This window comes from Oryctolagus cuniculus, chromosome 3 (assembly GCF_051225735.1).
Source record: "Oryctolagus cuniculus isolate XC-2025 breed Fujian yellow rabbit chromosome 3, ASM5122573v1, whole genome shotgun sequence".
NCBI lineage: Eukaryota > Metazoa > Chordata > Mammalia > Lagomorpha > Leporidae > Oryctolagus > Oryctolagus cuniculus.
Genome location: NC_142869.1, coordinates 84,557,344 through 84,584,034, shown reverse-complemented (window position 1 = coordinate 84,584,034; position 26,691 = coordinate 84,557,344). Strand labels below are relative to the sequence as shown.

General features: G+C 38.7%; 1 protein-coding gene across 5 annotated transcripts in view; it reads right to left on the bottom strand.

The window, feature by feature from the left end:
* Positions 1-1,264: 1,264 nt before the first annotated feature.
* CYTIP (cytohesin 1 interacting protein) overlaps positions 1,265-26,691 on the bottom strand; it is a 74,202-nt gene continuing 48,775 nt past the window's right edge. For 4 of the 5 annotated variants that reach the window (XM_089329127.1, XM_089329126.1, XM_008258600.5 and 1 more), the window contains 7 exons: positions 22,876-22,925; positions 22,611-22,665; positions 17,573-17,675; positions 17,268-17,361; positions 14,223-14,292; positions 5,094-5,160; positions 1,265-2,805 (listed from right to left, as the gene is read on the bottom strand). In XM_089329127.1, the coding sequence (XP_089185253.1) occupies positions 2,339-2,805; positions 5,094-5,160; positions 14,223-14,292; positions 17,268-17,361; positions 17,573-17,636 (762 nt within the window). In that variant the 5' untranslated portion in view covers positions 17,637-17,675; positions 22,611-22,665; positions 22,876-22,925 and the 3' untranslated portion in view covers positions 1,265-2,338. The remainder of the gene's footprint in view (positions 2,806-5,093; positions 5,161-14,222; positions 14,293-17,267; positions 17,362-17,572; positions 17,676-22,610; positions 22,666-22,875; positions 22,926-26,691) is intronic. The other variant, XM_089329128.1, reaches the window with a different exon arrangement.

The following is a 26,691-nucleotide window of genomic DNA, read 5'->3' as shown; positions in this document are numbered from 1 at the left end:
GTCACTGTACACCACAGTGCACTCCATGTGACTATGATCCCACTAGGGCAGGACTCAGACTGAAAAGCTATGCTATTAGAAATTTACACCCATTTCCACTAAACAAAAGCTAGTTTTCATATAACTTGTGAACACATATGATATATTCTTCCTTCCTGCACCTTGGTTAACCAAGGATTTTCTTCTTTTTCACAGAACATATATCTTACTCTTGAATCTAATTCTTAGAACAAAGTGATGCTGGCGCTGTCCCTTCCCTGCCCTCCATTTGCATTTGACATTTACTGTCACGCAGAAGCATCACACTTGTGTATTAAAGCCACAGAACGCAGATGACCTATGGTCTGCTTTCCCAGATAATCTGCGGTCGTTCCCCAAGCATTCTTTCTCATTGTAGAAGACTTTAAAGTCATCTTCCCCCTAGTAAATGATGCGTTTCTTTCCCTTGAACTTTCTTTAATAGATTTAACAGGAAATGCTACATCTATAAGCAGATCTTTAACATGATAATTCTAGACTATGATGAGAAATAAGCAATAATAGTTGAATCATAGCTGGTCTGCAGATGCTTGTTAAAAATAAATTAATTGCTAATCTTGCAGATATTAATGTGCCTCTAACTGAAAACTAGTTTTTGGAGGCCAGAGTCCCCCTAAATAATTATTTTCCTATTTATCAAAGACAATATGCTTCCCTATACAGTACCTAAAATGAATTTTAGCCATTCTTTTCAGGGAAATAAAAAGCACTGTGATAATAACCACACAGAACCAGCAAAAGAATAAACCATATGTAGATAAGACTTCAGAATATACTAGAATCAGGAAGAACTGGCTTCCAACGTCAGCCCTCAACTGACTTGCCTGGTGTCATGGAAAACTCTCCAATTCCTTCCTTTGTGTCTTTGTGCCTAACACCCACTATTTTGGGATCACATGCACAGCATCTTTATTCTTTTAGGCATTCAGGAATTGGTGGGCAGGATTGATTTGTGCTTGAGAAGGGTGATCCCCACTGCCTTCACTACAAATGGCTCTCATGCAGAGCCCCCTGGGTATTGCTAAGTTCCAGAATTAATAGAAAGCAGGTACCAAGTAAAAATATTTTGACATCTATTATTCATTTCTTATTCTACAAGCTTCCTTACACTACCTTATTTTTCTTGCAGAAATACTCATTTCTTAATCAGAAGCTTATTTAAGTGTAACAGCTCCACTCAAAGTCAACTTTCTTCCAAACACATACACAAATACACACACACAGCTTGAAATCAGTAAGGACTATTTATTATGTAGTCTAGATTGTTTACTCCAGAGTATAGGTAACGAGCAGCTATATCACCAGAACAGAGAAATCATGAGCTTTAATGCATATTGAATAACATACAGCATGACTGAAAGGACAGAAATGAGACACTAATGCAACTAACGGGCAAAAGAGTGATGAGGTCATAATTATTCAAAATATACAATATTAAAAGTAAGAAGTGTCATGAAAAGTCTACAGGAGGATAAACCGTTCATAGGCCCTTCTGCGTGTGTGTGAATTCTAGACATTTGTAGCAAAAAAATTATCCACAAATCTGAAAGACCTGAGAGTTATAGGCTTGTCATCAATGTTCAGTAAGAAAAATTGAATTGGGCAAGAAGATGAGATTTCCCCTTACTTTTGTTTCTATTCCCTATTATAAAGAAGTCATCGCTCTCATCTTCCTCAGCCTCTATCTCAGGCACATCTTTCCATGGTTCTCACGAAGCTTAATCCCTCATAGCGAATCTTGTTTTAAATCTTCCTGCTTTACTGATGCTTGGGACATGAGAAAAGACTAATGATAATGTTTGTTTATAAGCTCTCACATATTTAACAGAAACATTCAAAGCTTACTATTATTGAGACTTCCAGTGGCTACTGAGTTTAAGCAAACATATGGTTTTGTAACCTATTAAATTAACCTATGAGAAGTAGTCCAGTGTACTCCTCTCTGTTCATATTTGACACAAAAAGTTGTCCATATTTCAAACAATGATCTAAAAATAAATACTATTCCAGCTTTTACAAGTAGCATTTGAATGAACAGGCACTTGCATTGCTTTGTTATATTATCTAACTCATTGTTTCATTTCCCTGAAGTCTGCTTAATACTTGAGTTGTTTTGGTCGAAAAATGATATAAGAAGCAAAAGCAATGATGCAAAAATTTAAATAAAGGTCATCGTTGCTCTGATATGCGATGTCAGTTTCTCAGTCCATGGGTACTTTCCCACCAGATGGGTGGAGTCGTCTGGAGAAGCTGCAAGAGACTTGTGAAGTAATCCAATTCGAAAGGGCACCATAACCCGTCAGAAACGACTCTCTTCCTCTTCCACAGCACGATGAAGACCAGGGATGAATTTCAAGAGTTGCTTCCGGACGCTTCCCCTTCTGCTTTTTCGGGGCAAGGTCCCAAACATGCTTGAGAAGTTGCCCTCCCATAGGGGAGACATGGATCCACTGCTGGCTGTACTAATGCTCTGATTCCTCCTTGAAGAAGACCTTCTCAGAAAGTCATCCCCATCCTTGGGCAAAAAGCACTCATCATCTGTGCTTGTCTGCCGGCTGAAGGCACCCTTGGTAGAGTCCTCAGACACACATGTCTGGTAGCCATCCTCGCTGTCTATGGTCATGGAACTCAGCCAGCTCTTGCAACTGCTCTCACTGGATAATCGGTTCCTTTCCATGGGGCCTGGACCTGTCCCAGGCAAGGTTCCAAAAAAAGTCAAATCATCCATGTCCATGTCTTCCAAACTTGGACAATTAGCTGCATCACCTGGAAAACAGGGACCAGTAGCGTTATGGCATGGTTCTGACAGTTACTGCAACAAACATACCAAAATTTCTCTTTAAGAAAAATAAGAGTAAAGTCACATAACATTTTTCACTGTGCTTTGACACAAGAATAAGTGACTGTTTGAGAGTCCATTGAAAATATTATATAGGGTTTCCCTAACTATTCTTTGTGGGCTAGCTTCCAAGTGTACGGTTCCATGGTCTTGAAGATTATAAAGTCAGAAAAAATTTAAACAAGATTTTTCTTATGAGAACAGTTCAACCCAACTGACAATATGCCAGTGGGACTTGTGAATCTCTAAATGATCATTTCTTAAACTTAAGTTACCCTTGAACTTGGTGAAACGCTGTCTCTTATGGATTTTCTCTGCATAGTTCCTCTGATTCTCTGTTTCTGTTCTTTTAAAAGTAATCGTAAAACTATTATAAAGACATTTGAATTATTTGGGAAACGTAGTTATAAAAGAGAAAATTCAAAGGTTTTTATACATCAAGGATATATGAAATCAAATATATCTTCCAGCCACAATATTCCAAGTTCTGCCTTGGAATATTTAAATGTTCTGGAATAACATTATGCACACAAAAAAAGTCCTCAAATAAGTAATAATTTATTTGAATAAATTGATTATATATACTTGGCTGAATTTTTTCATCAACCTTTCAGAACCTGCATCTGGGCTGCCCAGACTCGATCATACACAAGAATATCCTGCCCATATACCAACTGTTTGACACTGTTGGGAATTCGTTGAAATGCCACTAAAAATAGGACAATATTTGGCATACCAGGCTGAGAAAAGCATGATAAGAATATGACTTTGCTCCAGGAAAAGTAATAGACTCCACACACTCAGAAATGGTTTTTCATTTTGTGCTCACTGCATTTACTGCTGCCCTCCTTTGTCCTTGGCTGACAATATAAAGAGACTGTTTTTCCATTTAAACTGTGAAGTTTCCTAGGCTAGACCTGCAGTGATTAGACATAATGCTTCTTTTTTACTAACACAACTTACTTTCTCTTATCTTACAAAGACATGATAAACGTTGTTTATTTGAGAAGAAGTGCCTTGTAGGATCTCATGTCCTGGCTGTGTATTCTAGGTCTAAAAAACAAACTACACAACCCTCTCAACCCCTCAAAAAAATCTGTGCAACAACAACCTTGTGAGGATCCTGACTCGAAGGTCTGTGTGTCCCAAGGCCGATGCTATAGAACCCGAGTGCTGCCCACAGTCACTGGGCTACCCAAGATGCTGCTGCATTGCAAGCAAAGGCTTCTCAAACATACCCCTCTCTACAGAGAACCTGAATCAAAAAGGCCACAAGAAAATTTTTGTATCTCTAACAAACTTCAGACCAGAAAAAATCTGTTACGGATTTAAAAAAAATACTAGCTGAAAAACAAAAAAGAGAACCAATTTCAAACTTCTATAAAAAGAAAAAGAACTTCAGCCCAAATCTAACCCACACCTTTGTACCCAATTGAGAAGTTGCATATTTTTCTGTAAACAAATGGATTACCATGTTTGCTAGGTATTTAATTTGTAAACACAGACTTTTAAAGAATTTATAACATTTATTTCACAGTCACAAAGGAAGTGTTTAAGGAAATAATTTGTACATAAAAGTTCATTTCTCAGGTTACAGTAGTCATGCAACACATAGTAAATAAACAAGCTTTAAACGCAGCCTTTCCTTCAAAATGTACATGATGGCAAGAGCAGGGGCCATGCATTTACTGTTTTAATAATGTTCTATGTTTGTCTTAGTCTGAGAAGCCATGAAAAGGGGCTTTTTCTGCATAATATAAGGTAAACAATATACACAAATGATAGGGGCTGCAGCCACAAAGCATGCACCGAGTCCAGCTTCAATAGCTGCTGAGATCTGCACAGCCTCTGGGCCAGACATGACCTTTTTCAGGGATTTTAATTCATTTGCTGAGCAGGAGGAAAGTCGGGCACTCTTTCCTACTATTCTTCTAAAATGTCTAGATGCCTCCTGCAATTATTGCCTGCATGTGGGTGTGCATGCTTTCATGAGCACATATGTTGCATGTATGGAGAAAGGGATATGATTTGCTTTATCCCCTTTCTAAATTAATGTGTCATTCTATCATCTACACCAAAGGAATGCAGACTAGTATCTTTGATCAGTGCTAGACAAGTTTTTCTTGTAATTATGATAATCTGAAAGTAACTTAGAGGCAAAAATAATGAAGGAATGAAATGTTTTTGTGGTTTCTGAACAGGAAATCACATTTACCATGCAGCAGGCGCTGTTCCTGTAACTGCAGAGACCTGAACTCCACCCATTTTTTCTTCAAGGTTTGCTGTGAGAAAGAATAAAAGTGCTAATTATTAGGAACCCCCAGTGAAGGGAACAATGTATTCCCAGGTGTTGGAATTCGTCGTTACCATTTTTTCCCCTTTCTTTCTAGCACTACCAACCCCTCCCACTCATTTAGAAGATTTTTACTGAATATAAGAATATTGGGAATACTATGTTCCCAAGGTATAAAGTAGTTGCATAAAGGTTTATTTTAAAAACATAAATAATGGAATTTAGATAGCATATATATATAGATATGTTAATTATAGAACCAGATTGTTTAAGTTTAAAAGAACTTGCTAGCTGTTAAGGCAAGGATTTATACTCTAAGATTATTCCCATCTGCAGAATGAAGACAATAATAGAACCTAAATCCTGAGAATCTCATGAAAATTGAATGAGTTAACAGATGTAAAGTATTTAGAATAGTGACTAGAACTTAGTAAATGCTCAGTTAATGCCATCATTTATATCGAAGCCAAAGTACCAAAGCAGCCTTTTCTGCTGGATATATATGTATTTTCTATACCAAGAAGGAGAAGTGTTCTGGTCTGAAGTGTTTCCTTGGAGGATTAAACTTGGAGCAAAGCTAAGCTAAACACCATGATCTCTTTAACTGCTTCCTTTTTGGCCTCCCCAGCATGTGAGACCAGTGATCAACAGTGAGAATGAAACAATATGCCAGGCCCAGCCGAGCCCATGGAGCAGGTTGAGCCATGGAAATAGAATGCAAACCAGAAAGCTGGCGTCTGACAAGATGCTGTCCCAGGCTCACTGTCTCTCCCATCCCTTGTCCTTTTTTCCACCCCTCTCTTTGCCATCGGAAGTCCCTACTCCAGCAAGGAGCACAGCTCAGATTTCCCTCTGGACACTTATCTGAAACCAAGGACTAGATGAAGCCTAAAAGGGAAAAGAGAAAAGTATCCAAAGTATAGATGGGGGGTAGGCCTAAGATAAAGAACAAAATAAAGTTTAAGAATGTCATTAAGTGCTTTAGGGGAGCATGGTTGTTCCTCAGGCTTCAGGGACTGAACCCTAGCTGGGAAGGCTCACCCAAGCCTTGATCACAGTAGCATTTAACAGTGATGCTTACAGTTGCAAATATAATACATAAGCAGCAAATCAGAGCTGTAAAACCCTTAGCTCAGTTCATCTCTTAATTCTTTCTCTATTGTAATATAGGCTCTAATGGCTGTAAGACTGCTTTGCTGCCTTAATCATAGCTCCTGTTACCCATGTAAAACTGTGGTCATCTGAAGGCCAGAAGATACCTAGGGGAGTGTAGGACCACTAAGATTCCAGCAGGTGAACCAAACCCTTTCTTCTCTCTTACAGAGACATATTGTCTACATGAAAACAGAATCTAGTAGAGGAATTTAAGGATAGGCTGACATTCAAAACTAAATACAAAAAGAAGGGGAGGTTACACTTCTGCAATTATTATTCCAAAACACAAAGCTAGAGCTGGCCAAATGAAATCTTTGTGAAAATAAAGGTTTTATAATATCTGACGTGTTGATGTTGCCCACTCATCTAAGCATACCATCACTCCAGCTAAGAAAACGTCCTCGTAAAGAGCAGACGTATCAGAGTGGCTTGGAGGCGTTAGTCCGTAACTAAGCTTCCCTAATTTCTTCAGAGTAGCATTCCACCTGTATTACTCATTTCACAGCTGTGTATTTGGATAGATCTAAATTCTTACCAATAGAGGAGAATGAAAGCATATGTGAGATCAAGCCATACTGACCACATCACCCCCATAGTACCTAGCTCAGTGTCTGGTTCATAGCAGCTGCTTAGTAAATATTGGTTGAATGAGTAGATGAACGAAAGCCTTCCTGAAGCAACCTTCACCTGTCATGTGGACTGGTTCCAAATATATTTCCAATGTTTTCAATCTACTTAAGACATACAGCTAAACGTTTCCATGACACTTTAGTACTTTTAATTGTGCAGGTAATATCCTATTTAATTTGTATAAATTCCCTGGAAAGTTAAAGATTTGAAAATAAATCTTCAATTTTTATTTTGAAGATTTTGAGCAAAATATTTCCTCAGGACTACATCTTCTGCAGAGTTAGGTTTAAGATTGGCTTTCTCAGCTAAACCATTAGAATTGATGTTTCCACGTTTAACATTTGAATCATAGGTCAGGAGAAAAGGGATCTCTTAAATGCAACTCTAAAGGGATTATGGTTTCTAAAGAAGTGCTTGTGTCTCAACAATGAGTCTTTTGAGAAATAGAAAGCTCACTTACACAGGACGCACAAAGTAAATGTCACCATGGGGAGGGGAATCCCACCTGACTTGGTGCAGGTCTGCTCAGTGATGAACTAGAAATCTTGTAACTTCAACATTAGAAATAGGAGAAAATGTAAGAAGGTAAGCAGTAGTGAACTCTGTCTTTTAGCTCTCTAGAAGCAGAAAGGTAGCTAGGAATTTAAGTCCTAAAGCAATATATGGTTTGAATGCAATGAGAGGAGATTGGGGACCGAGACATATTTCCTGCTTAAGAAAACATACATGGGCAGAAGCTCCTCACTAATAAAGGAGGCTGATGAAAAACTGCTGCTGCTAGCTATGGCTCTCGTAGAGCTTATAATGGAAGGCAAGACCACGTAAGTAGAGACCTGTGACCTGAGCCAAGCAGCACACTGCCTCTCTGATGAGGACACGGTGGCTGCCAGGCCTCGCTCTGCACTGGGAGCCTTGAAGTGCTGAGCAGAGGCAACTGTCCAACCATCACATCCACTTAAACGGAGAGGCTCCCATACAAGGGAAATCTAAGCCCACAGATACTTAGTAAGACAATACAAGTATGGATTCTGTCCAAGCAAAACAAAAATAGCGAAGTACTCAAAGATTGTTAGGACCTCTATCATTTTCTGAGAGCTGATAAAATCAGTGCTTCCAAGAAGTACAGATTTGAAACAAAGAAATAAAACAAGAACAGATACAAATGAAAAAGAACTACTTGACAATAAAAAACAAATGAAGTTTAAAAACTTAGTAGAAAGAATATATCCTAAATAAACAAGAACATTACTAAAGATGTTACTAAAGAATTCCAAAAGAATAATACAACATAAAGTGATACAAAATAGTAGAGTAGTAAGAAAACATGGAAGACAAATCAAGACTCTAAAGTATGTGTAATAGGAATTTCAGAAGATAATAATATGGGCAGTGTTAGAGAAGTTCTAGTCAAAGAGATTGAGCTGATAGTTTTCCAAAGGAGAAGAATGATATAAGTCTTTAGATCAAAAGAGGACTGCAAGCTCTAAGCAGTATAAATTTATAAGTGAATCCAGATCTAATTATACTAGCAAATCAGTAAAGATAAAAGAGATTAAAAGCAACCAGAAAAATGAGGTCAGATTAGATTCAAAAATAAAAAAATCCGGGCTGGCCCTTTGACACAGCGGGTTAATGCCCTGGCCTGAAGTGCTAGCATCCCATATGGGCACCTATTTGAGTCCTGGCTGTTCCTCTTCCAGTCCAGCTCTCTCTTATGGCCTGGGAAAGCAGTGGAAGATGGCCCAAGTCAAGTCCTTGGGTCTCTGCACCCACATGGGAGACCCTGAAGAAGCTCCTGGCTCCTGGCTTCGGATCAGCACAGCTCCAGCTGTTGTGGCCAATTGGGGAGTGAACCATCGGATGGAAGACCGTTCTCTCTCTCTCTGCTTCTCCTTTCTCTGTGTAATTCTGACTTTCAAATAAATAAATAAATCTTTAAAAAAATACAAAAATCTTTGAGAGAGGATTACTGACCAAAAAAAGAGAAAAGGAATAGAAAGTAATATAAATAAAAATGTGTACAAAATCAGTTTCCAAGAACAGGTACAATTTTTGCATCATTTAAAAATTTTAATTTCTTTTAATTTTTTAAAAGGTGGCAATAGATTTGACCAACTTCAAGCAACACATTTGAAAATTGTATTAACAGAAACATAACTCACAAAAACTCTTTGGAAAGAAAATAGGAAGCCTGAGTAACCTTACAACTCACAAAGAAATAGAAACAGTACTTTTAAAGAATTCCCATCTAAAAAGATCCCCAGCATTAGATGATTCAGATGGCTCTGCAGAAACTACCAGAAAACAGAAAGAGGAAGATGTCCTTACGAAATACTATAAGTCTGGTAAATCTGATGCTACAACTTTAAAAGATAGTCTGAACAAAGAATCAGAGCCCAGAGTGCCTGCAAAATGATGCCATCTTCAAAAACCTTTATAAAATTCTAAATCTAACCGTTAATTGTGCTAGAAATGATCATAAATTTCAAGAATAAATCAGATTGAATTTAATCCTAGAAATCAAAGCTTGGATTTACATGCGAAAATTTTTAACTGTCATTGATCACATACTAATTTTTTTTGAGTAAATGAGATCATCTGAACAGATGCAGAACAAAGCTATTTGATAAAATTTAATATAAATGGACTAGAAAACTACTGGAAAATTGGCATGGAAGGGGGTCTCCTTAATCTGAAAAAAAATATTGATTAAATGAGATAGCTCATTTGAAATGGTAAAGAATTGGAGGAATCTTCTTTAAAATCAAACAGAAAAGAAGGATGCCTACCACCCACTTTCTATTCATGACTGTATGATAGATCCTTGCAAGTGCTGTGAAGTAAGAAAATCAAGTGGATGCCATTCTTTCCAGTTAGCTATTGGCTTTACAGAAATCCAAAGAATAATCTACAGATAATCTATTAGAAATGATATAGTTTGGCAAGATATTTGAGCACAATAACTGCATAGAAAAAATGTTTCACATCTTTGTATATCAACATCAGTCAAAATAATACTTTTTTTATAAAGAGACTGAGGGGAAAAATAATGTACACAGGATTAAAGAGATATAATATCTGCATGCAGGCAACTGTGACACTCTTTGAAAGACATCAAAGAAACAACTAAATGGTAAGATCATCCATCAATATGAAAATACAATCCCATTTGATGTCAAGTCTCTTCAAACTGATCTATACATTAAAAATGTGATATTGAATCACTACCATTGATTTAAGGAGCCTGACAATCTGATTCTAAAATTTACAAGGACCAAGAACAACATAGAATAGATATCAATCAGATATCAAGATTTATTATAAACTCCCCAACTAGATACACTACTTATTATAAGCTATTTTTTGGACAAATGCACTAAACGATCAGAATGGAGCACCTGTAAGAAAATACATGAAAATGCAGAAATTGCTTAGACAGGGGCAAAAGAGAACTACTCAATAAATAGTACTGGGAGAACTGATGATTCATGTATTAAAAAGTAAAATTTGAATTTTGTATGCAAAAATTAACTAAGATGTGAAAAGGTAAATCTTTAAAACTTTTAGAAGAAAGTACAGGAAATGCAGAAAACCAAAAAAAGACAAACATTTAGGAGTGCTCTCAGAAGTAGCAAAAGAAGAATTCATATAAAGTGCTGAGGAACAAAACATCAACTCCAAGGAAAATTGTCTCAACAGCAGCAGTGAGACAAAGGCCTTTTATTTTATTTTTTTATTTTTTGCTTGTTTACAAAAACCTCCTTACCCTCACTGAAGAAAGCATTAAAGCAAGAGGGAAAATAAACCCAGAGGTAGAAGTGGAATGCAAGACACAGCAGCAAGCACACCAATTGAATAAAGTGGTATTCTTCTTTGCAACCTGCTGTTTAAAATTAGAAGAGTCTATTGTAATTTTTCTAAATTGAATAACTTCTCTAAAGTAAATAATAAGAATAAAGATGTGGTGTCAAATGGACCTTTGAAACATGTCAGTATCCTCATGATATACTGGAAGATGACAGGGATCTTGAAAAACATGTATACTAAATGTTCAGGAGAAAATTTCAAAGACTAGAAATGGCTTAGAAAAGTGAAATAATGTTTTATGCAAGCGAATACTTTATTTCCTGAAATACCAATATATATTCACCCTAATTTTAAATCTTACTAGTCCATTTTCTATATTCCTTTCTTTTTTCTAAAAAATGCTGAAAAAGTTAATTGTTTTTAAAAAGATGCTCACTAAGACTATGTTCCTTTTGATAAAAACAATTTAACTTTGACAGTTTTATAAACTTAAATAGAATATAAAGTACTACTTACTCTTATAAAAACATGATGACAAGCTGTTAGAAGCTTTCCTTTTTTACTTCACGAACAAGGGCACAGCATTACAGTGCAGTGGATTAAGCTGCTTACAGCCACTGCCATCCATACCCATACCTACACACTGGATTAAGTCCTGGCTTCTCTGCTCCTGCTCCTGCTCCATCTCACTGCAGCAGGTCTGGGAAGCAGCAGATGATGGCTCGAGTCCCTGTCACCCAGGAGGGAGTTCTGAATGGGGCTCCAGATTCCTGGCGTTGGCCTGGCCAAATTGCAGCTGTTACAGCCATTTGGGGAGAAAACCAGTGAATAGAAGATTCTCTCTGTCTCTCTCTTTGTGTGTGTGTGTGTGTGTGTGTGAGTGTGTGAGTGTGTCTCTCTTCCTTTGTCACTCAGACTCTCAAAATAAAGTCTTTATAAAAATAGAATCAAGAACAGGATTACCACTAATCAATGTACTGTAAGTTTTAACAAATTTTCATTATTGCAGAAGATATGACATTTATATAGAAAACCTAAGGGAACCTACAAAGTATTGTCAGAAAAAAAGGATGCTCAACAAAACTAGAGGATCTAACATTTGACACAAACCAATAGTAAGGCCGGCGCCACGGCTCACTAGGCTAATCCTTGGCCTTGCGGCGCCTGCACAGCGGGTTCTAGTCCTGGTCGGGGCGCCGGATTCTGTCCCTGTTGCCCCTCTTCCAGGCCAGCTCTCTGCTGTGGCCAGGGAGTGCAGTGGAGGATGGCCCAAGTCCTTGGGCCCTGCACCCCATGGGAGACCAGGATAAGTACCTGGCTCCTGCCATCGGCTCAGCATGGTGCGCTGGCCGCAGCGCAACAGCCACAGCACGCCGGCCGCGGCGGCCATTGGAGGGTGAGCCAGCAGCAAAAGGAAGACCTTTCTCTCTGTCTCTCTCACTGTCCACTCTGCCTGTCAAAAAATAAAAAAAAAATAATAATAAAACAATAGCAAGAGTAGTTGAAAACTAAAAGACTGTATCTAATATAGTAAGAAAAATTAGAAATTACATAAGAATAAATATAATAAAAGATGAAAATGCACAAATTACATAATTTTTAGATACATAAAAGCCCATAAAAAAAAAGATTGTGTTCAATGGTAAAAAATTTAAGCTGAGGGGCTGATGCTGTGGTGCAGTAGGCTAAGCCTGCACCTGCAGGGCCAGCATTCCATATGGGTACTAGTTCTGTCCTGTGCTCTTCTTCTGATCCAGCTCTCTTCTATAGCCTGGGAAAGCAATAGGAGATGACCCAAGTGCTCACATGGCAGAACCGGAAGAAGCTCCTGGCTTCTGGCTTCAGATCAGCCTGGCTCCAGCTGTTGCAGCCATTTGGGGAGTGAACCAGTGGATGGTAGACCTCTCTTTCTATCTCTCCTTCTCTCTCTGTCCATAACCCTACCTTTCAAATAAATGAATAAAATCTTTAAAAACAATTAAGCTAAAAAAATTTCAATTGATTTATTATATATATGGAATTCAATCCCTACCAAAATCTGAGAAGATTTTTCAAGGAATTTTAAAAGCAATTACTGCGGCTCACTGGCTAATCCTCCGCCTGTGGCGCCAGCTCCCTGGGTTCTCGTCCCAGTTGGGGTGCCAGATTCTGTACCAGCTGCTCCTCTTCCAGTCCAACTCTCTGCTATGGCCTGGGAAGGCAGTGAAGGATGGCCCAGATTCTTGGGCCCTGCACCCACATGGGAGACCAGGTGGGGGCACCTGGCTCCTGGCTTTCGATTGGTGCAGCGCGCCATCCGTAGTGGCCATCTAGGGGGTGAACCAACAGAAAGGAAGACCTTTCTCTCTGTCTCTGTCTCTCTCTCTGTCTAAATCTGCCTGTCCAAAAAAAAAAAAAAAAAAAAATTACAGGGATAAGCAAAATGTCAAGGATATCATCCAATGTTAACAAAGAAAAAAGAGTTTGCTAACTCATTGAATGTAGAAGAATAGAAAGATGCCAAGGTAAAATATAAATACAAATATAATGAATCTACCCTCTTTGGCTCAAAAGTTGGTAAGTTCATGCTGTAAAGAAAACTAATAAGGGGACTTTTAAAAGTTTGTGTAAAATGGAGTTACAAAGTAAGTTTTATGTTGAAAAATTTCTTGAAATCTACGCAGTTTTCACAATATGCATTTCCATAAACTTTTTGAAAATCCCTCATGTTTCGAAACAAAACTCAAGGAAGTAATATACCTCTGCTCGGGCTGGCAGAGGGAGCACTGGGATGCAGAGGTCACCTGGGGCCAGGAGAAGGGTCTGCAGAGCTACTGCTCAAATGCATGTGAGTCAGGATCTGGTGTCCAGGCCTTTGTATACCCTCACCAGTCCAGAAAACTGAGAGTTTTTTAGACACTCGAGGAGTTATTCCAAGAATTTTCACTGTATACCCTGCACTGTGCACTACTGTCTCATGGAAACTTTAACTTTAGTTTCTCCAAAATTTATCATGTGTTTGTCAATAAAAGCACATTCAAGGACAGGCAGAGGTTTGCAGAGAAATTGCCTTTGTTTTTAGAATAAGACAGAAGGGAATGACACAAAAGGATAACACTGGAAGAGCAAAAATCGCAGATCCCCAGCACTCTCATGCACCACTTGGGAGCAGGATGAAAACACCACCTCTCCCTGATTCATATTTTTCCCAAGCAATATGTAAATCAAAAGAGATAACAGGTGCATTGATGACAAGTTCTTCAAGTGATGTGGCTTCCTGTAGGAAGGAAGAAAGTGATTTACACCGGTTTATAGAAGTTGATACTCCTGCAAAGGTAATTGTGTGGCTCTTGATAATTCAGAAGTTTAAATTCATCATCACATTTTGTCTTCAAGAGCTACCTCCATTCCTCATATAGATCTTTATTCTGCCACTTACACATTCAAGGGTGAAAAATGTGCCTCTCTGTATTAAATTACCTTTAAAACCTGCAGCTTTGTTTCAAGCTCTGATCTTCTGAGAATCACTGTTCCATTAAGAGTCTCTATCCTGTTTTAAGAAACAAAAAAAGAGAAGGGAGGTAAATAACCTGAGTGATTCATTTAAACAAGTGCCATCCTTATGGAGTACTACATTTTGAACACAAGCTATATTAAAAACGCTACATAAACCCTATGGATCTCATGGTACTTCAAGTGTCTGGATTTGGGCCAAATCTTCTGATACCATTCAGTGAAAGAAAATAAAGAAAGGGAAACAAACACAGAACCCTTAAAAGAGTGGCTAAAAGAAAACATGCTGAAGAATTTGTATCCTATAGTTCGTGTTGTATAGAAGTTACTATATGACAATGATGATTGCTCCCTACCAGAACTTACTCTTGCGGGGACAGGCTGAATCACCTCATTCATTGGCTAATAGACATTTATTGTACATCTACTATCAGACTCAGCCCCAGGCTAAGCACGAAGAATACAACAACAAAAGCAATAGGCATTTGGGAATCAAAATGTTATTTCTTGAGATAGGAAGAGGTCTTTTTCTTCCTAGGATTCTGGTAAGCCCTCACATCTGTAAATTGCTTTATAATTTTGGAACAAGAACCAACAGAACTGGAACACCTATATAATAACAACCTTTGTATGACTCTTTCATCTTAAGATCTTTAGCTTACAAAAGTTAAATCCTAGGATTATCAACTTAATTGTGCTCTATTCTTCCTACATCAAATGCCTTTCTAAAAATAAAACACTTGTTCTTTCCTGATTGACTTGATTTGTGCTGTGTGATCAAGTGAAAGACCCTTTTTTGGACTACTAAACAATCCATCTGAATACAATAACAAATTTGTGAATCACATACATAAGCATTTTAAAAATATTGATTCAAATTTCTTCTCGTAACTGAGGTGTAATTCAATTTATAGAGATATAAGAACATTCTCAGGCAATAGATGTCTATGAGCAAATTTCAATAGGCCACTGTCTTCAGTATCTGTACAGACTGTCTTCCATTTTCTTCATCTGAATTTCCAACAATTTTCTTTTTTTTTTTTTAAGATTTATTTATTTGTTTGAAAAGCAGAGTTACAGTGAGGCAGAAATAGAAAGAGAGACAGGTCCTCTATCCACTGGTTCACTCCCCAGATGGCTGCAATGGCCAGAAGTTCGGCGATCTGAAGCCAAGAGCCAGGAGTTTCTTCCTGGTCTCCCATGTGGGTGCGGGGGCCCAAGGACCTGGGCCATCTTCTACTGCTTTCCTAAGCCATAGCAGAGAGCTGGATCTGAAGTGGAGCAACCAAGACCCCAACCGGTGTCCATATGGGATGCTAGCACTGCAGGCTGTGGCTTTACCCGCTATACCACAGCGCCAGCCTCCCAACAGTTTTCTCCACCTATGGCTCCTTATTCACCTGTGGGCTGCCCACTTCCCTCATGTGGCATATTCCCTTCTAAATCTAATCACAGCATTTTGCTTGGACTCTGTATAGTTCCTATTATCCGAATCCAGGTTTCTCTGGAGCAAGAGAGCCTGCAACATTTACCCTGAATTCAGAGGACCCATAGAATCGGAGTCCATCTTCTACCATCACCAAGCATCTTATCCACATTCCAAACAACAAAAACATCCTCTGAAGTGTAGCAGAAGAGCATCCAGTAGATCCTCTATTGGCAGCTTACAATGAAAGGCTGCAGCTGAAAAGAATAGATCCTGGTGTCCTGAGAAAGTGACCCATCCCATCCCTAAACCCACTGGTTGGGTGACCTTCATTAAGCCCTTTTTAAATCTCAGGTCCTTTCATCTATAACAAGAAATAAAACAAACCCACAAAGCCACTGTAAAGGATGAGTAGCATAATACGGGATCCACCTCAATTAGAATAAAACTTAAACTCTTCAGCAATGCCAATGAGTTCCCTAATCTGCTCCTTGACCAATTATCTCTCTCCATTCTCATCAGCCTCTCCTAATCCACCCACCACCAGTGATGGATGCATTCTTTCTCTCAGTCCATTGGATGTGCCAAGCCCATTTTGAGAAATCAAGTCCTCTCTACCTAAAATGCTCCTGCCAGAAGCTCATATGACCACCCCTTCTCTTCAGTTAGGTCTCAGATCCAGTTTCATCTCCAATTTCACCTCCAGAGAGGACCACTGTACACATCTGAGCTAAACTAGCAGCCTGTTTACTCCGTGTTCTATGCCATTGCTCTGTTTATTTTACTCATAGTAGTTACCAGTTACATAAAAAAGCACTTGCTTTTCAGGTTTCTTCAGCCATCTTCTTCCAAAATTACTAAAGCACTTAAGCAAACCTTTGTCTTTGTCTCTCCTGAGACTATCACAGAGCTGGAAATATGGCATTTTTCCCGACAAACACCATTTTAATCAATGAGTGAATTCCATCTTTCAATTACTTATTAAGGTCTTATTAGGTACTAGGCATGCAATGGTGGAGAAGTCAGACTAGTCTCGAGCTGGGGAGACCAGTGTCCTCCTGGTAAGCTTTGAGTATCAGTAGCTATGTGTGGAGGACGTGGGGGAAGTTTTCAGGGTGGAGAGCATTGGGCAGACTGTGTTTCCTTCCAAATGGAACACTAGCAGGGAAAAACAACAGCTTGTGGCATAAGAGGAAAATGTGCAGCCCTTATGACCTTTTATTTGTTCTAGCCACAAGATTACATCAACTGTGGAAACTGGAGCAATTCCTCTCAGTCCAAAGAGAATGTGTGCCAGTTTAATTGAATTTGGCTTAAAAAATGCATTTTTAAATTCTATCCTTCCCACACAGACTTTGAGCTATTGATGTCTTCTGACTTCAGATGTTGACACTTTGTTCAAGTGTGAGAAAACCTTGAGGAACAAAAGAGCTGATAAAAAAAAATGTTTGTTCCCAATCCTAAAGCTGTGGTGCTCTACCCCTCTTCTTGTGATCTCTGAACAAAAAGCCCATTCATTCACTCAGCAGGCATTATGAGAGATGGTCACATCTTTGAAGCCCCACAGGAGCTAGTTGGATAGTTACCTGAGCAGGTTTCCTGACGATCTGATCAGGTCAACCACTTGCTTGTGGGTGAAGCCTTCAGTGCTCACGCCATTGATATTCGCAAGGACGTCACCTGGGAGATATCAAGAAAAACAGGAGTGCTATATTGATTAGTTGAATAATACTTTTGACACGCAGATAAAACAAAACAAGCAAGCTCTAAATCTTAGCAACATAAAGGAACTAAGAAAATTCAAGGCAAACACCACACACGACTTTCACTAGCAAAAAGTTTTCATTTCTTTCTATTCTGACGATTCATAATGAGCAGAGTTAAGAATTACCAGCTTGCAGGCCGGCACAGTGAGCAGGGCTGTCTTCTTCTACTTTGCAGATCAGAGTGCACATGTCCGAGGAGCAAACATTCTGGTTCTGGAGCCTGTGTGTCTGTAAAAATGATGGTAATAGAGAGTTACTGTTCAAAACACTCAAAACCTACTTGTCAAAACTAAAATTGTATCAATTACCAGTAAGCAAAATAGTAAGTAAGTGCAAAGGACAATTTGGAAAGGCTTCCCTGACAATAAACTGAATGAAAGGTAACAATTTTGCAATTCCACCAGCCTGCAGCCAATTCCATTCATAAAAAAACATCTGTCATGAGAAAGAAAATGGGTTGAGAGTGGCTCAGTGTTTCATATTTTCAATACTACAGCCACCTGAGACTATCATCATCCTACATTTATTAAGATAAATTTAAGTATCTCATTTACTAATGGGTTAAAAAATGTGGCTGAAAGCAAAAAGAAAAATCTCTATGTGATTCTCCCAAGCTAAAACACTCATTACAGGAGCATACAAAACAGTACATCCAGTAAGGAAAATATGCCAACAATGCTTATTTTAAATCATAGTTCTGCAAATAATGACAATCTGCCCTGTATTTCTTCAAAACTACTATAATTGATTCAATTACCTCCCTTTCTGAGCACATCTGCTCTGAATTCTCACTGGTTCGTTAGTCACCTCCACTAAATTAGAAGAAGTTACACCTTCCCTCTTACCTCAATTTCGCCAAGTAGTTTAGTAGTGGTTGTTTTCATTCTTTTTTTTTTTTTTAAAAAAAATCCCAAATTGTACCAAAACGATGAACAAATGTTTACAAGATATTGTGCCCCCATGACCTATAACTAACATTTTTCTTTTGTTTTAAAGATTTTTTATTTATTTGAAAAGCAGAGATTTACAGAGAGGTAGAGAGAGAGAGAGAGAGAGAGAGAGAGAGATCTTGCATCCACTGGTTCACTCCCCAAATGGCTGCAAAGTTCAGAGCTGGGCAGATCCAAAGCCAGTCACTTTTTCCCAGTCTTCCATTGGGTGCAGGAACCCAAGGACTTGGGCCACCTTCTGCTTCTTTCCCAAGCACTTTAGCACGGAGCTGGATCAGAAGTGGAACAGCTGGGACTCAAACCAACACCCATGTGGGATGGCGGTGCTGCAGGCCAGGGCTTTAACCTACTGCACCACAATGTTCACCCCAACATTTTTTTTCTTTTTTAAGCTCCTGGCTTCAGTCTGGCCAAGTCCTGACCATTGCAAAGTGAATCAGCAGATGAAAAAATTCTCTTCGTCTTTCTGTATCACACCTCCTCAACTCTTGGGCACTCTGCTTTTAAAGTAAATAAAATAAATAAATCTTTTTAAAAATATGATTCCTAAAATCAGAAAACTACAGTATTACTTTCTTACACAGGAATTGTTCTCTAATGTTCCTTCCTACTTATTTGATGGTGCCTGGGAACCATGAGTGAAAACCTTGAGTTGGTTAACCTCTGAAGGATTTCTATTCAACCTATAAGACATTTAGAATCTCCTCATCTGGGGCCCGTGCTGTGGCATAACAGGTAGAGCTGCTACCTGCCATGCCAGCATGCCATATGGGCACTGGTTCCAGTCCCAGCTGCTCCACTTCCAATCCAGCTCTCTGCTATGGCTTGGGAAAGCAGTGGAGGATGACCCAAATCCTTGGGCCCCTGCACCCACGTGGGAAACCTGGAAGAAGCTCTTGGCTCCTGGCTTCGGATGGTCACAGCTCCAGCCGTTGCGGCCAGCTGGGGAGTGAACCAGCAGATGGAAGATCTGTCTCTCTCTCTCTCTCTCTCTCTCTCTCTTTCTGCCTCTCCTTCTCTCTCTGTGTAACTCTGACTTTCAAGTCAGGGAGCAGGAGATGGGATGGTTGCGGGTTGGAGGGAAGTTATGGGGGGAGGGAAAAAGCCACTGTAATCCAAAAGCTGTACTTTGGAAATTTATATTTATTAAATAAAAGTTAAAAAATAAAAAAGGAAAAAAATCTCCTTATCTAAAAAGTAGAAGGAACTTTAAAAGATCATGTAGGTGGCTGGCACCGTGACTCAGTAGGTTAATCCTCCACCTGCGGTGCCAGTATTCCAGGTTCTAGTCCCGGTTGGGGTGTCGGTTCTGTCCTGGTTGCTCCTCTCCCAGTCCAGCTCTCCGCTGTGGCCCGTGATGGCAGTGGAGGATGACTCAAGTGCTTGGGCCCTGCACCCACATGGGAGACCAGGAGGAAGCACCTGGCTCCTGGCTTCAGATTGGTGCAGTGCGCCAGCCATAGCAGCCATGTGGGGGTGAACTAAAGGAGGGAAGACCTTTCTCCGTCTCTCTCTCTCACTGTCTAACTCTGCCTGTCAAAAAAAAAAAAAAAAAATCATGTAGGGGAGTGGGCAGTTATCCCAGGCACTAAGATGTCCAAGTCCCATATCAGAGCACCTAATTTCAAGGCCAGCTCTGGCTCCTAACTCCAGCTTCCTACCAATGCAGACCCCAGGAGGCAGCAGTGATGGATCAAGTAATTGGGTTCCTAACATCCATGTGGGAGACCTACACTGAGTTCCCAGTTTCTGGCTGTGACCCAGCCCAATCTTGGCCATTGTGGACATCTGAGGAGTGAACCAACAGATGGGAAATCTTTTTCTGTCCATCTATCTCTCTGTCTTTCAAAGAAATTTTTAAAAGGTGTTGTAATACATCTCACATCTATATCAGAGACTCTGTTAGCAGTTTTTCTGCCAGAGGACTTGCACTTCATCTTGAACACTTCCAGAGATGGAAGGTTGGTCTAGTTCATGCAGTACATGAATCAAATCAAATAAAACTGACACTCATTTGGAAGCCACTATTCTAACAATTGTCAACAGTAGTGAGAATATACCCTGCATCCCCAGTGATCAAGTGAGTACAGTGCAGGGGACATATGTTGATTTATTTAGTTGTACCTACCTATATGGTCACAAAGAGCATATAATTTGGAAGACAGAGATAAAGAAGAAGTGACAGAAGTCCCAAAGTTACAGAAAATAGTAATTAGTTGAATACTTCACTCTCTCTCACCACAATCTAGTTCCTATTATAGGCCCCAGAGACTGAATGATCATCTGCATTCAGAGACATAATGGTCACATTGTCCTTTCTCAGGTTCAGTGACCTTCAATCTAACACCTGTCATTTCTTAATCATCTGCTTATACCAGGCACATTGCTATTTGCCTTAAATGCATTATTTCCTTTAAACTCCAAGGCTCTTCTAAGGCAGAAATTGAAAGAATATGAATACAGGTGTCTTCCTCATGCCGACTGGTTCTCATGAGCAGCATAAAACTAGTACCCATGGGAAAACCAGACATGAGGATGTATCTGGTCTCTTCCAAAGTCACCTACCTGGTACACCAGGACCCAAATATGTATTCACACTGGGTATACAATACAGAGGCTATGACATTCTCTCTGGTCTTCAAAAAGCTCTCAGAAGCATTTCATCTATTTGTTAAACTCAACAAATCTCATGAATACTAGAGAATAGATTAGGGCATGAACCTGGTAATGGGAAGCATATACCAGAAGCAATTGACATTGGTGTGTGTTCCTGTATCACCTCAGTTAACACATACATGCTGCAGCTCAGGATTGAAGCCATTAGCTCCTGCTGACAGACAAGGGGTTCAGTGATGGGATGGCCTATTGTCCACTTAGGATAATTTTAACTCTTGCCCTAAGTAGAGAATTATGTAGAAGCAGTGGCAATTGTATCACATCAGAGTGAGAAAAGTAAGAATAAGTGAGTAGTCATTTATCCTGTTTTCAATAGCAACTGCTGTTCATTCTTGAGGGTAATTCTCATTTGACAAGAAGCAGTCACAAAAAGCAGTGTCTCTACGACAATTTAGGGAGTGTTTTATGTGAATAGGGCATGTAAGAGCATACCATATTTCTAAAATTAGATGGATTTCACCAAATATTGTGATAAACTATAGAGTTCAGCAAATTTAAGAGTTCAAAAAGTAGAAGATATCTTCTTTTCTCTTATAGCCTTCTCCCTGTTCATTCCATTTTGTTTCTTTATTCATAAAACATGTTTTACTTAGCAGCTTCCTGTTCTTGATCTTAAAATACACACTGACTTTCCAATTGTGGGGCTGATCTCATACCAAAGTTTTCTGAGAGCAGCTCCAAAACTAAGATCTAAAATCTGATGTGTAGTAAGAATATAATTATGCAAAGCACATCTGAAGAAAATGCAAAAAGTGCTATGGAAGAAAACAGTTACGCTTAAGCCACTACTGATATATTTGGTTGGACTAGAGGTCTTTTGTCTTAACTCACCATCATTAAAAGCAGGGTCATGGAAAAGGAGACAGTAACTAAGAGATAAAATTCTTAGGCAATTACATTGAAGTCTATAAAGACTGTTAGAAAGTTCTTACAGCATTAAAACAACCTGCAAGTAGAGGCAAATGTCCTACAGTGGTTCAAGTATCAGTTATGAAGTACTGTCATTAGAAAAAAGGGTCTAAATTTCTCACTATATCCAATGTGAAATCTTTAGAATCAAACATAACAGGAGCTGTTTGTGAACACATGCATTCAAAATACATTATATAGCTTTCAAACACTTCTTGAATATCAAAGTAAAGACTCATAACCTGATACACAGTATAACGTGATTATGAATATATCAAAAACAAATATGTAAAAAGTACACCTTTAAAAAATGTTTCCCTCTCTTATCTAAGACCAGACTGCTATCATGCATTTCTGATCCATCTCAGACTTAAGAGAAGATGGAAGAAATTAAGCACAGGACCTGAGCAGATCTCATACCTAAAATAAGGACTTAATTTTAGCAGCTTCAGTGTTTTCCATGACAGAACTTAGCACACTGAAATACAACCAGGAACCTCCAAACACTGAATAAAACTCAGTTTCCATAATTCTGTATAACTAACTTCAATTTTTTTTTTTGCAAGCATCATGACACTGCCAATGCAGTTTCTTCCTTGAAAGTCCAGAAAATTTGAAAACTGCTTACCCCAATTTCAAATCCAAATGTTTCATTATCCTGCTTTACCACAGTAACAAGCTTTCTGTAATAAAAATTTAAAAATCTTCGTTAACATCAAAGTATCAGACTTGGAATATTTCATGATTTATAATAACTGTAACAATTAACATTTATGTAGACTTTAATGTGTATGACACTGTTGGGGGAGGGCATGTGTGCGTATGAACAATTTGAATAGTTGGGTTCCAAAAATGTGTTGGTAACAGACCCAAAAATAAATGAATCTCTTTACCTTTGAGACCAGGAAAAGTCACCCAAAGAACCCGATCTGGTCAAAGCAAGCTGAAAAATATAAAAGGTACACAGTTATTTCAAGGTCCATAAGATAAGATACATCGGCAAACTGTACTAGATTACTGAGGACTTTCGTGGGTTTTATCAACTTTCTTGGCACAGTTCCTGGGAAATAGTCACTAAAGGCAGGAATTTCCATTCTCCAGGGATGAAAAAGGGGAGTTGGGCAAGGGTGTTTTTAGGAACTACATTTGAAGGCTTAAAGGTGCTCAGATGTAATGCATTGTGGTGAAAAGAGTTCGTGTATTTCGGCAAACCCCCAGAGCTTCCCATGAGAACTTCTTCTCTGATCTGTATTTTAAGAAGCATCCAAAAGATTAACCATAGCAATTCATAATCACCCTGAAAGCCAAAGAAACCTAAGATCCAGAGAATGGCATGCAAAACCCAAATACTCATGCCTGATAGTTTTTGGAGATGCTGATAAAATGACACTGTTCTTCCTAATGGTTCAGTGTCACATTTTCAGTAGAATAAAATGATCTCTAAAGAACCGGCACAAAGAAGCAAGTGTTATAGCTCAGTGGATTACATCACCATTAGATGTTCACATCCCATGTTGGAGCTCCTGGGATTGAAGCCTGCTTCTGCTGCCAATCCAGCTTCCTATTAATTCATGCAGGAAGTAGCAGATGATAGCTCCAATGCACGGGTCCCTGCCACATGTTAGAGACCCACATGGAGTTCCTGCCTCCTGATTTTGGCCTACTCCAACACCACCTATTTCAGGCATTTGAGGAATTAACCAGTGGATAAAGGTTCTCTCACTCTCTGATTTTCAAATAAATAAATTCTGAAGGAAAGTGGAAAATATAAACAAAAATCAATAACATAAAAACATACATACAATTAGGAAATAAATAAAGCTGAAGTTGGTTCTTAGAAAAAATAAAATAAAATAAAAAACAGCTCATATACAGAGGCATAATCCAGGTGAAACCAACAACTCAAACTCTAATTCTGTCTGTGCATTGTTTTGGAGGAGTGCAGTGAGATTTCCAGCCAATAAAGGAGAGTAACCTCAGAATGGTATAAATAATATCTTCACTCCTTTACACATTTTTAAAAAGATCACGTGAATTTCAGCTTTCAGGATACGCACCACTATTGTAAATTAAAAGTTAACAAAAGGTGGTGCTTCTATTTGGAAGGATTACAAAGGACGTTTGTGTGATTTTTGTTTGGGGATATTTTGGTAAATGTTAATTAGCTTGTTCTCAAGTGTTGGTCCAAGGGTCCAAAGCATAAGTGTATGCTGCTAGCCCAAACTACTGAATTGCCAAGCTAACATGGCTGTCATACTCCTATGCATGGATTTCAAAAAAATTTTCTCCCAAATGAATTTATTATTAATTTAATTTTCTGTGAACTTTTCTAAGTGCCCTCATGTGTAAGTGAATGCATAAAATATCAGAGTAGAGCATAGTGAGTACAGGAAAAAATAAAACAGTGGGAGAAAACTACATAGAAGAAGTGAATGTACATACAATGAGTTACAAAAATGAAATGTTCAGCAAGAAATTTATGAGGAGGGACGCCTGCTTTACTTTAGGGAAGCACAGATTTTCTGGAATGGTCCAGTCTTCAAAATTCGGCCACTGGTCAGTAAAGTTAACGTAAGAGTAAGGTGATCTATCTCTCCAGTTTGATGTAAATTAGTTATATTTTCCTCTTTTGTCAGTTCTAGACCTCGACTCATTTATATTACCCTGAAGATAAATAGTATAGCTCATGGCCAAAATTATTTTCTGGATGTACTAAAACAATCTATTTTAACTTAATGAAGGAATAACTGTGGAAGGTCTACAACAATTTGTGTGATTTGTTACAGCCTGATGTGTCCCATTAGCAAGGACGGGGGCCATTCAGCTATGTGGTTGGCTGCCTTCTTGTAGAAGAGAGCAGGAAAGTTGTGTTTCCACACATTTTCAGACGTCCCCTAGTATTGGAATTACAGTTTCTTAATCTATTTAATTATTTTCATCTGCTTGTCTTCCACTCAGTTCAGATTGTAAGGTATTTGGGTAGGTCATATTTGATTACATCATCAATAACTATAAATTAGGATTAAATTTTTAAAATAGTACTCTTGCTATTAATACCCACCATATACATATATGTGCAGTTGTACTTCTATGTCTAGAAATGAAGGGCATACTGGATTAAATGCCTCACTTCTATACATAATCATCAGAATGCTTTGAGCCTCTTAGAGAATATATTTGTTTACTTTCTACCCCCAAATCCTGCCTGAAACAGAGTGCAAACTGAAAAATAGAGAAATAATAAAAAAGAAACTACAAGACAATAACACAAGCAAATGAGTGGGAGTGAATATCCAAGTTAAAGTATTCAAGTTCAGGAGGAATATATTAAGATATTATTCAACTTTCTCCTTCATTACATTAAACAATCATAAGAAAAACTCAAGGGTGATCATCAAAGAATACAAAACCCAAAAATAACAATTATTTAGTTATATTTTTAAAAAGCACCAGAGGACAACAACAAAATTTCAATCCAACAACAGCAAGAACTGTAGAAAAAGAAAATGAGTAGAAAATAATGTAGGACAGTGATGTATTAACATATAACTATAAAATGGATACATGATACCAAGACTAAATGAATTATTAAATTTCAAGCCTTGGTTATTTTAAACATACTTTTACTAGGCTAACCCTCATAGCAGTGATGGGATCCTGAAGATTTCATCCAACCTGCTTTCTAAAAACAAAGTAATGCTTGGTAGACTGAAATCTAAAATCTTTTCGGTTCACAAGACAGATCCAAGACCTCCACAGGGAAGGACAATTCCACCACATGCCTCCTTCCAAGCTTTCTATTTTCTAAAATGAAAACATTTGCCTAGCACAACATGAGAAGCATAGCAACGTTCAACTCCCATGGATTGACTGACTTCGGATTATCAGTGACACATAAAAAATCAGCCTAAGTCAAATCATAAATTAGTTTCCATCTGGATTAGCAAGGCGGCTGTTTCAGACACCTAGCATTTAAATAAAAAAGCAGCTTAAATAAATTAGGCACCATCCAATTTTCTGACACAGGCCACGTGTTGACACAAAGCCTCCTTGTTTTTGATCTGGGCTGTCAGACTCCAGTGATGTAGAAAGAATGTTCTCAAGGTTCCATGTAGCTTGCCCACCACATGATCTGCCAAAGTGACATGAAATGTATCTCAGGTCTTACCAAGGGCCTTATACTTGGGAAACAATTTTCCCTGCACCCCTTTCCCTGGGGCTAGCAGCCCATCACCACGAGGACCTCCCAGACAGACCCTTTACCCAGGGTTGTAGTGATGGCACCAAAAATCATGAATGAGGAGCTGGTGTGCAATTCACAGCATATGCTGGCAGCAGCTGTCTTTTATTACACATTATCTAATATGAGAAATCTAGGTTTAGCAATTTGGCAGGCTTGCAAACTACACATTCAATTATGACTGCTGAATAGACAAAGCTCCCTAAGTCCTCGCTAGCCACTAATCTAATGATGCCTGGGGATGGGCTTATGATTGCTCTTCTTCTGCTTTTTGTCACATGACTTAAAAGATCAGGCTTTAATATTCAACATGTAATTTATTCTGCTGTGCAGTGATTCACACGTCCTGCTTTAATGGGAAACCAAGACTAAATACCTCAGCTGTCATTTTGCAAAAGATGGAGGTAATCTGCAGCTCAGCCAAACAGCTGGCTGCCTTTGAGAAGCTCAAAGTTTAACACCATAGCCA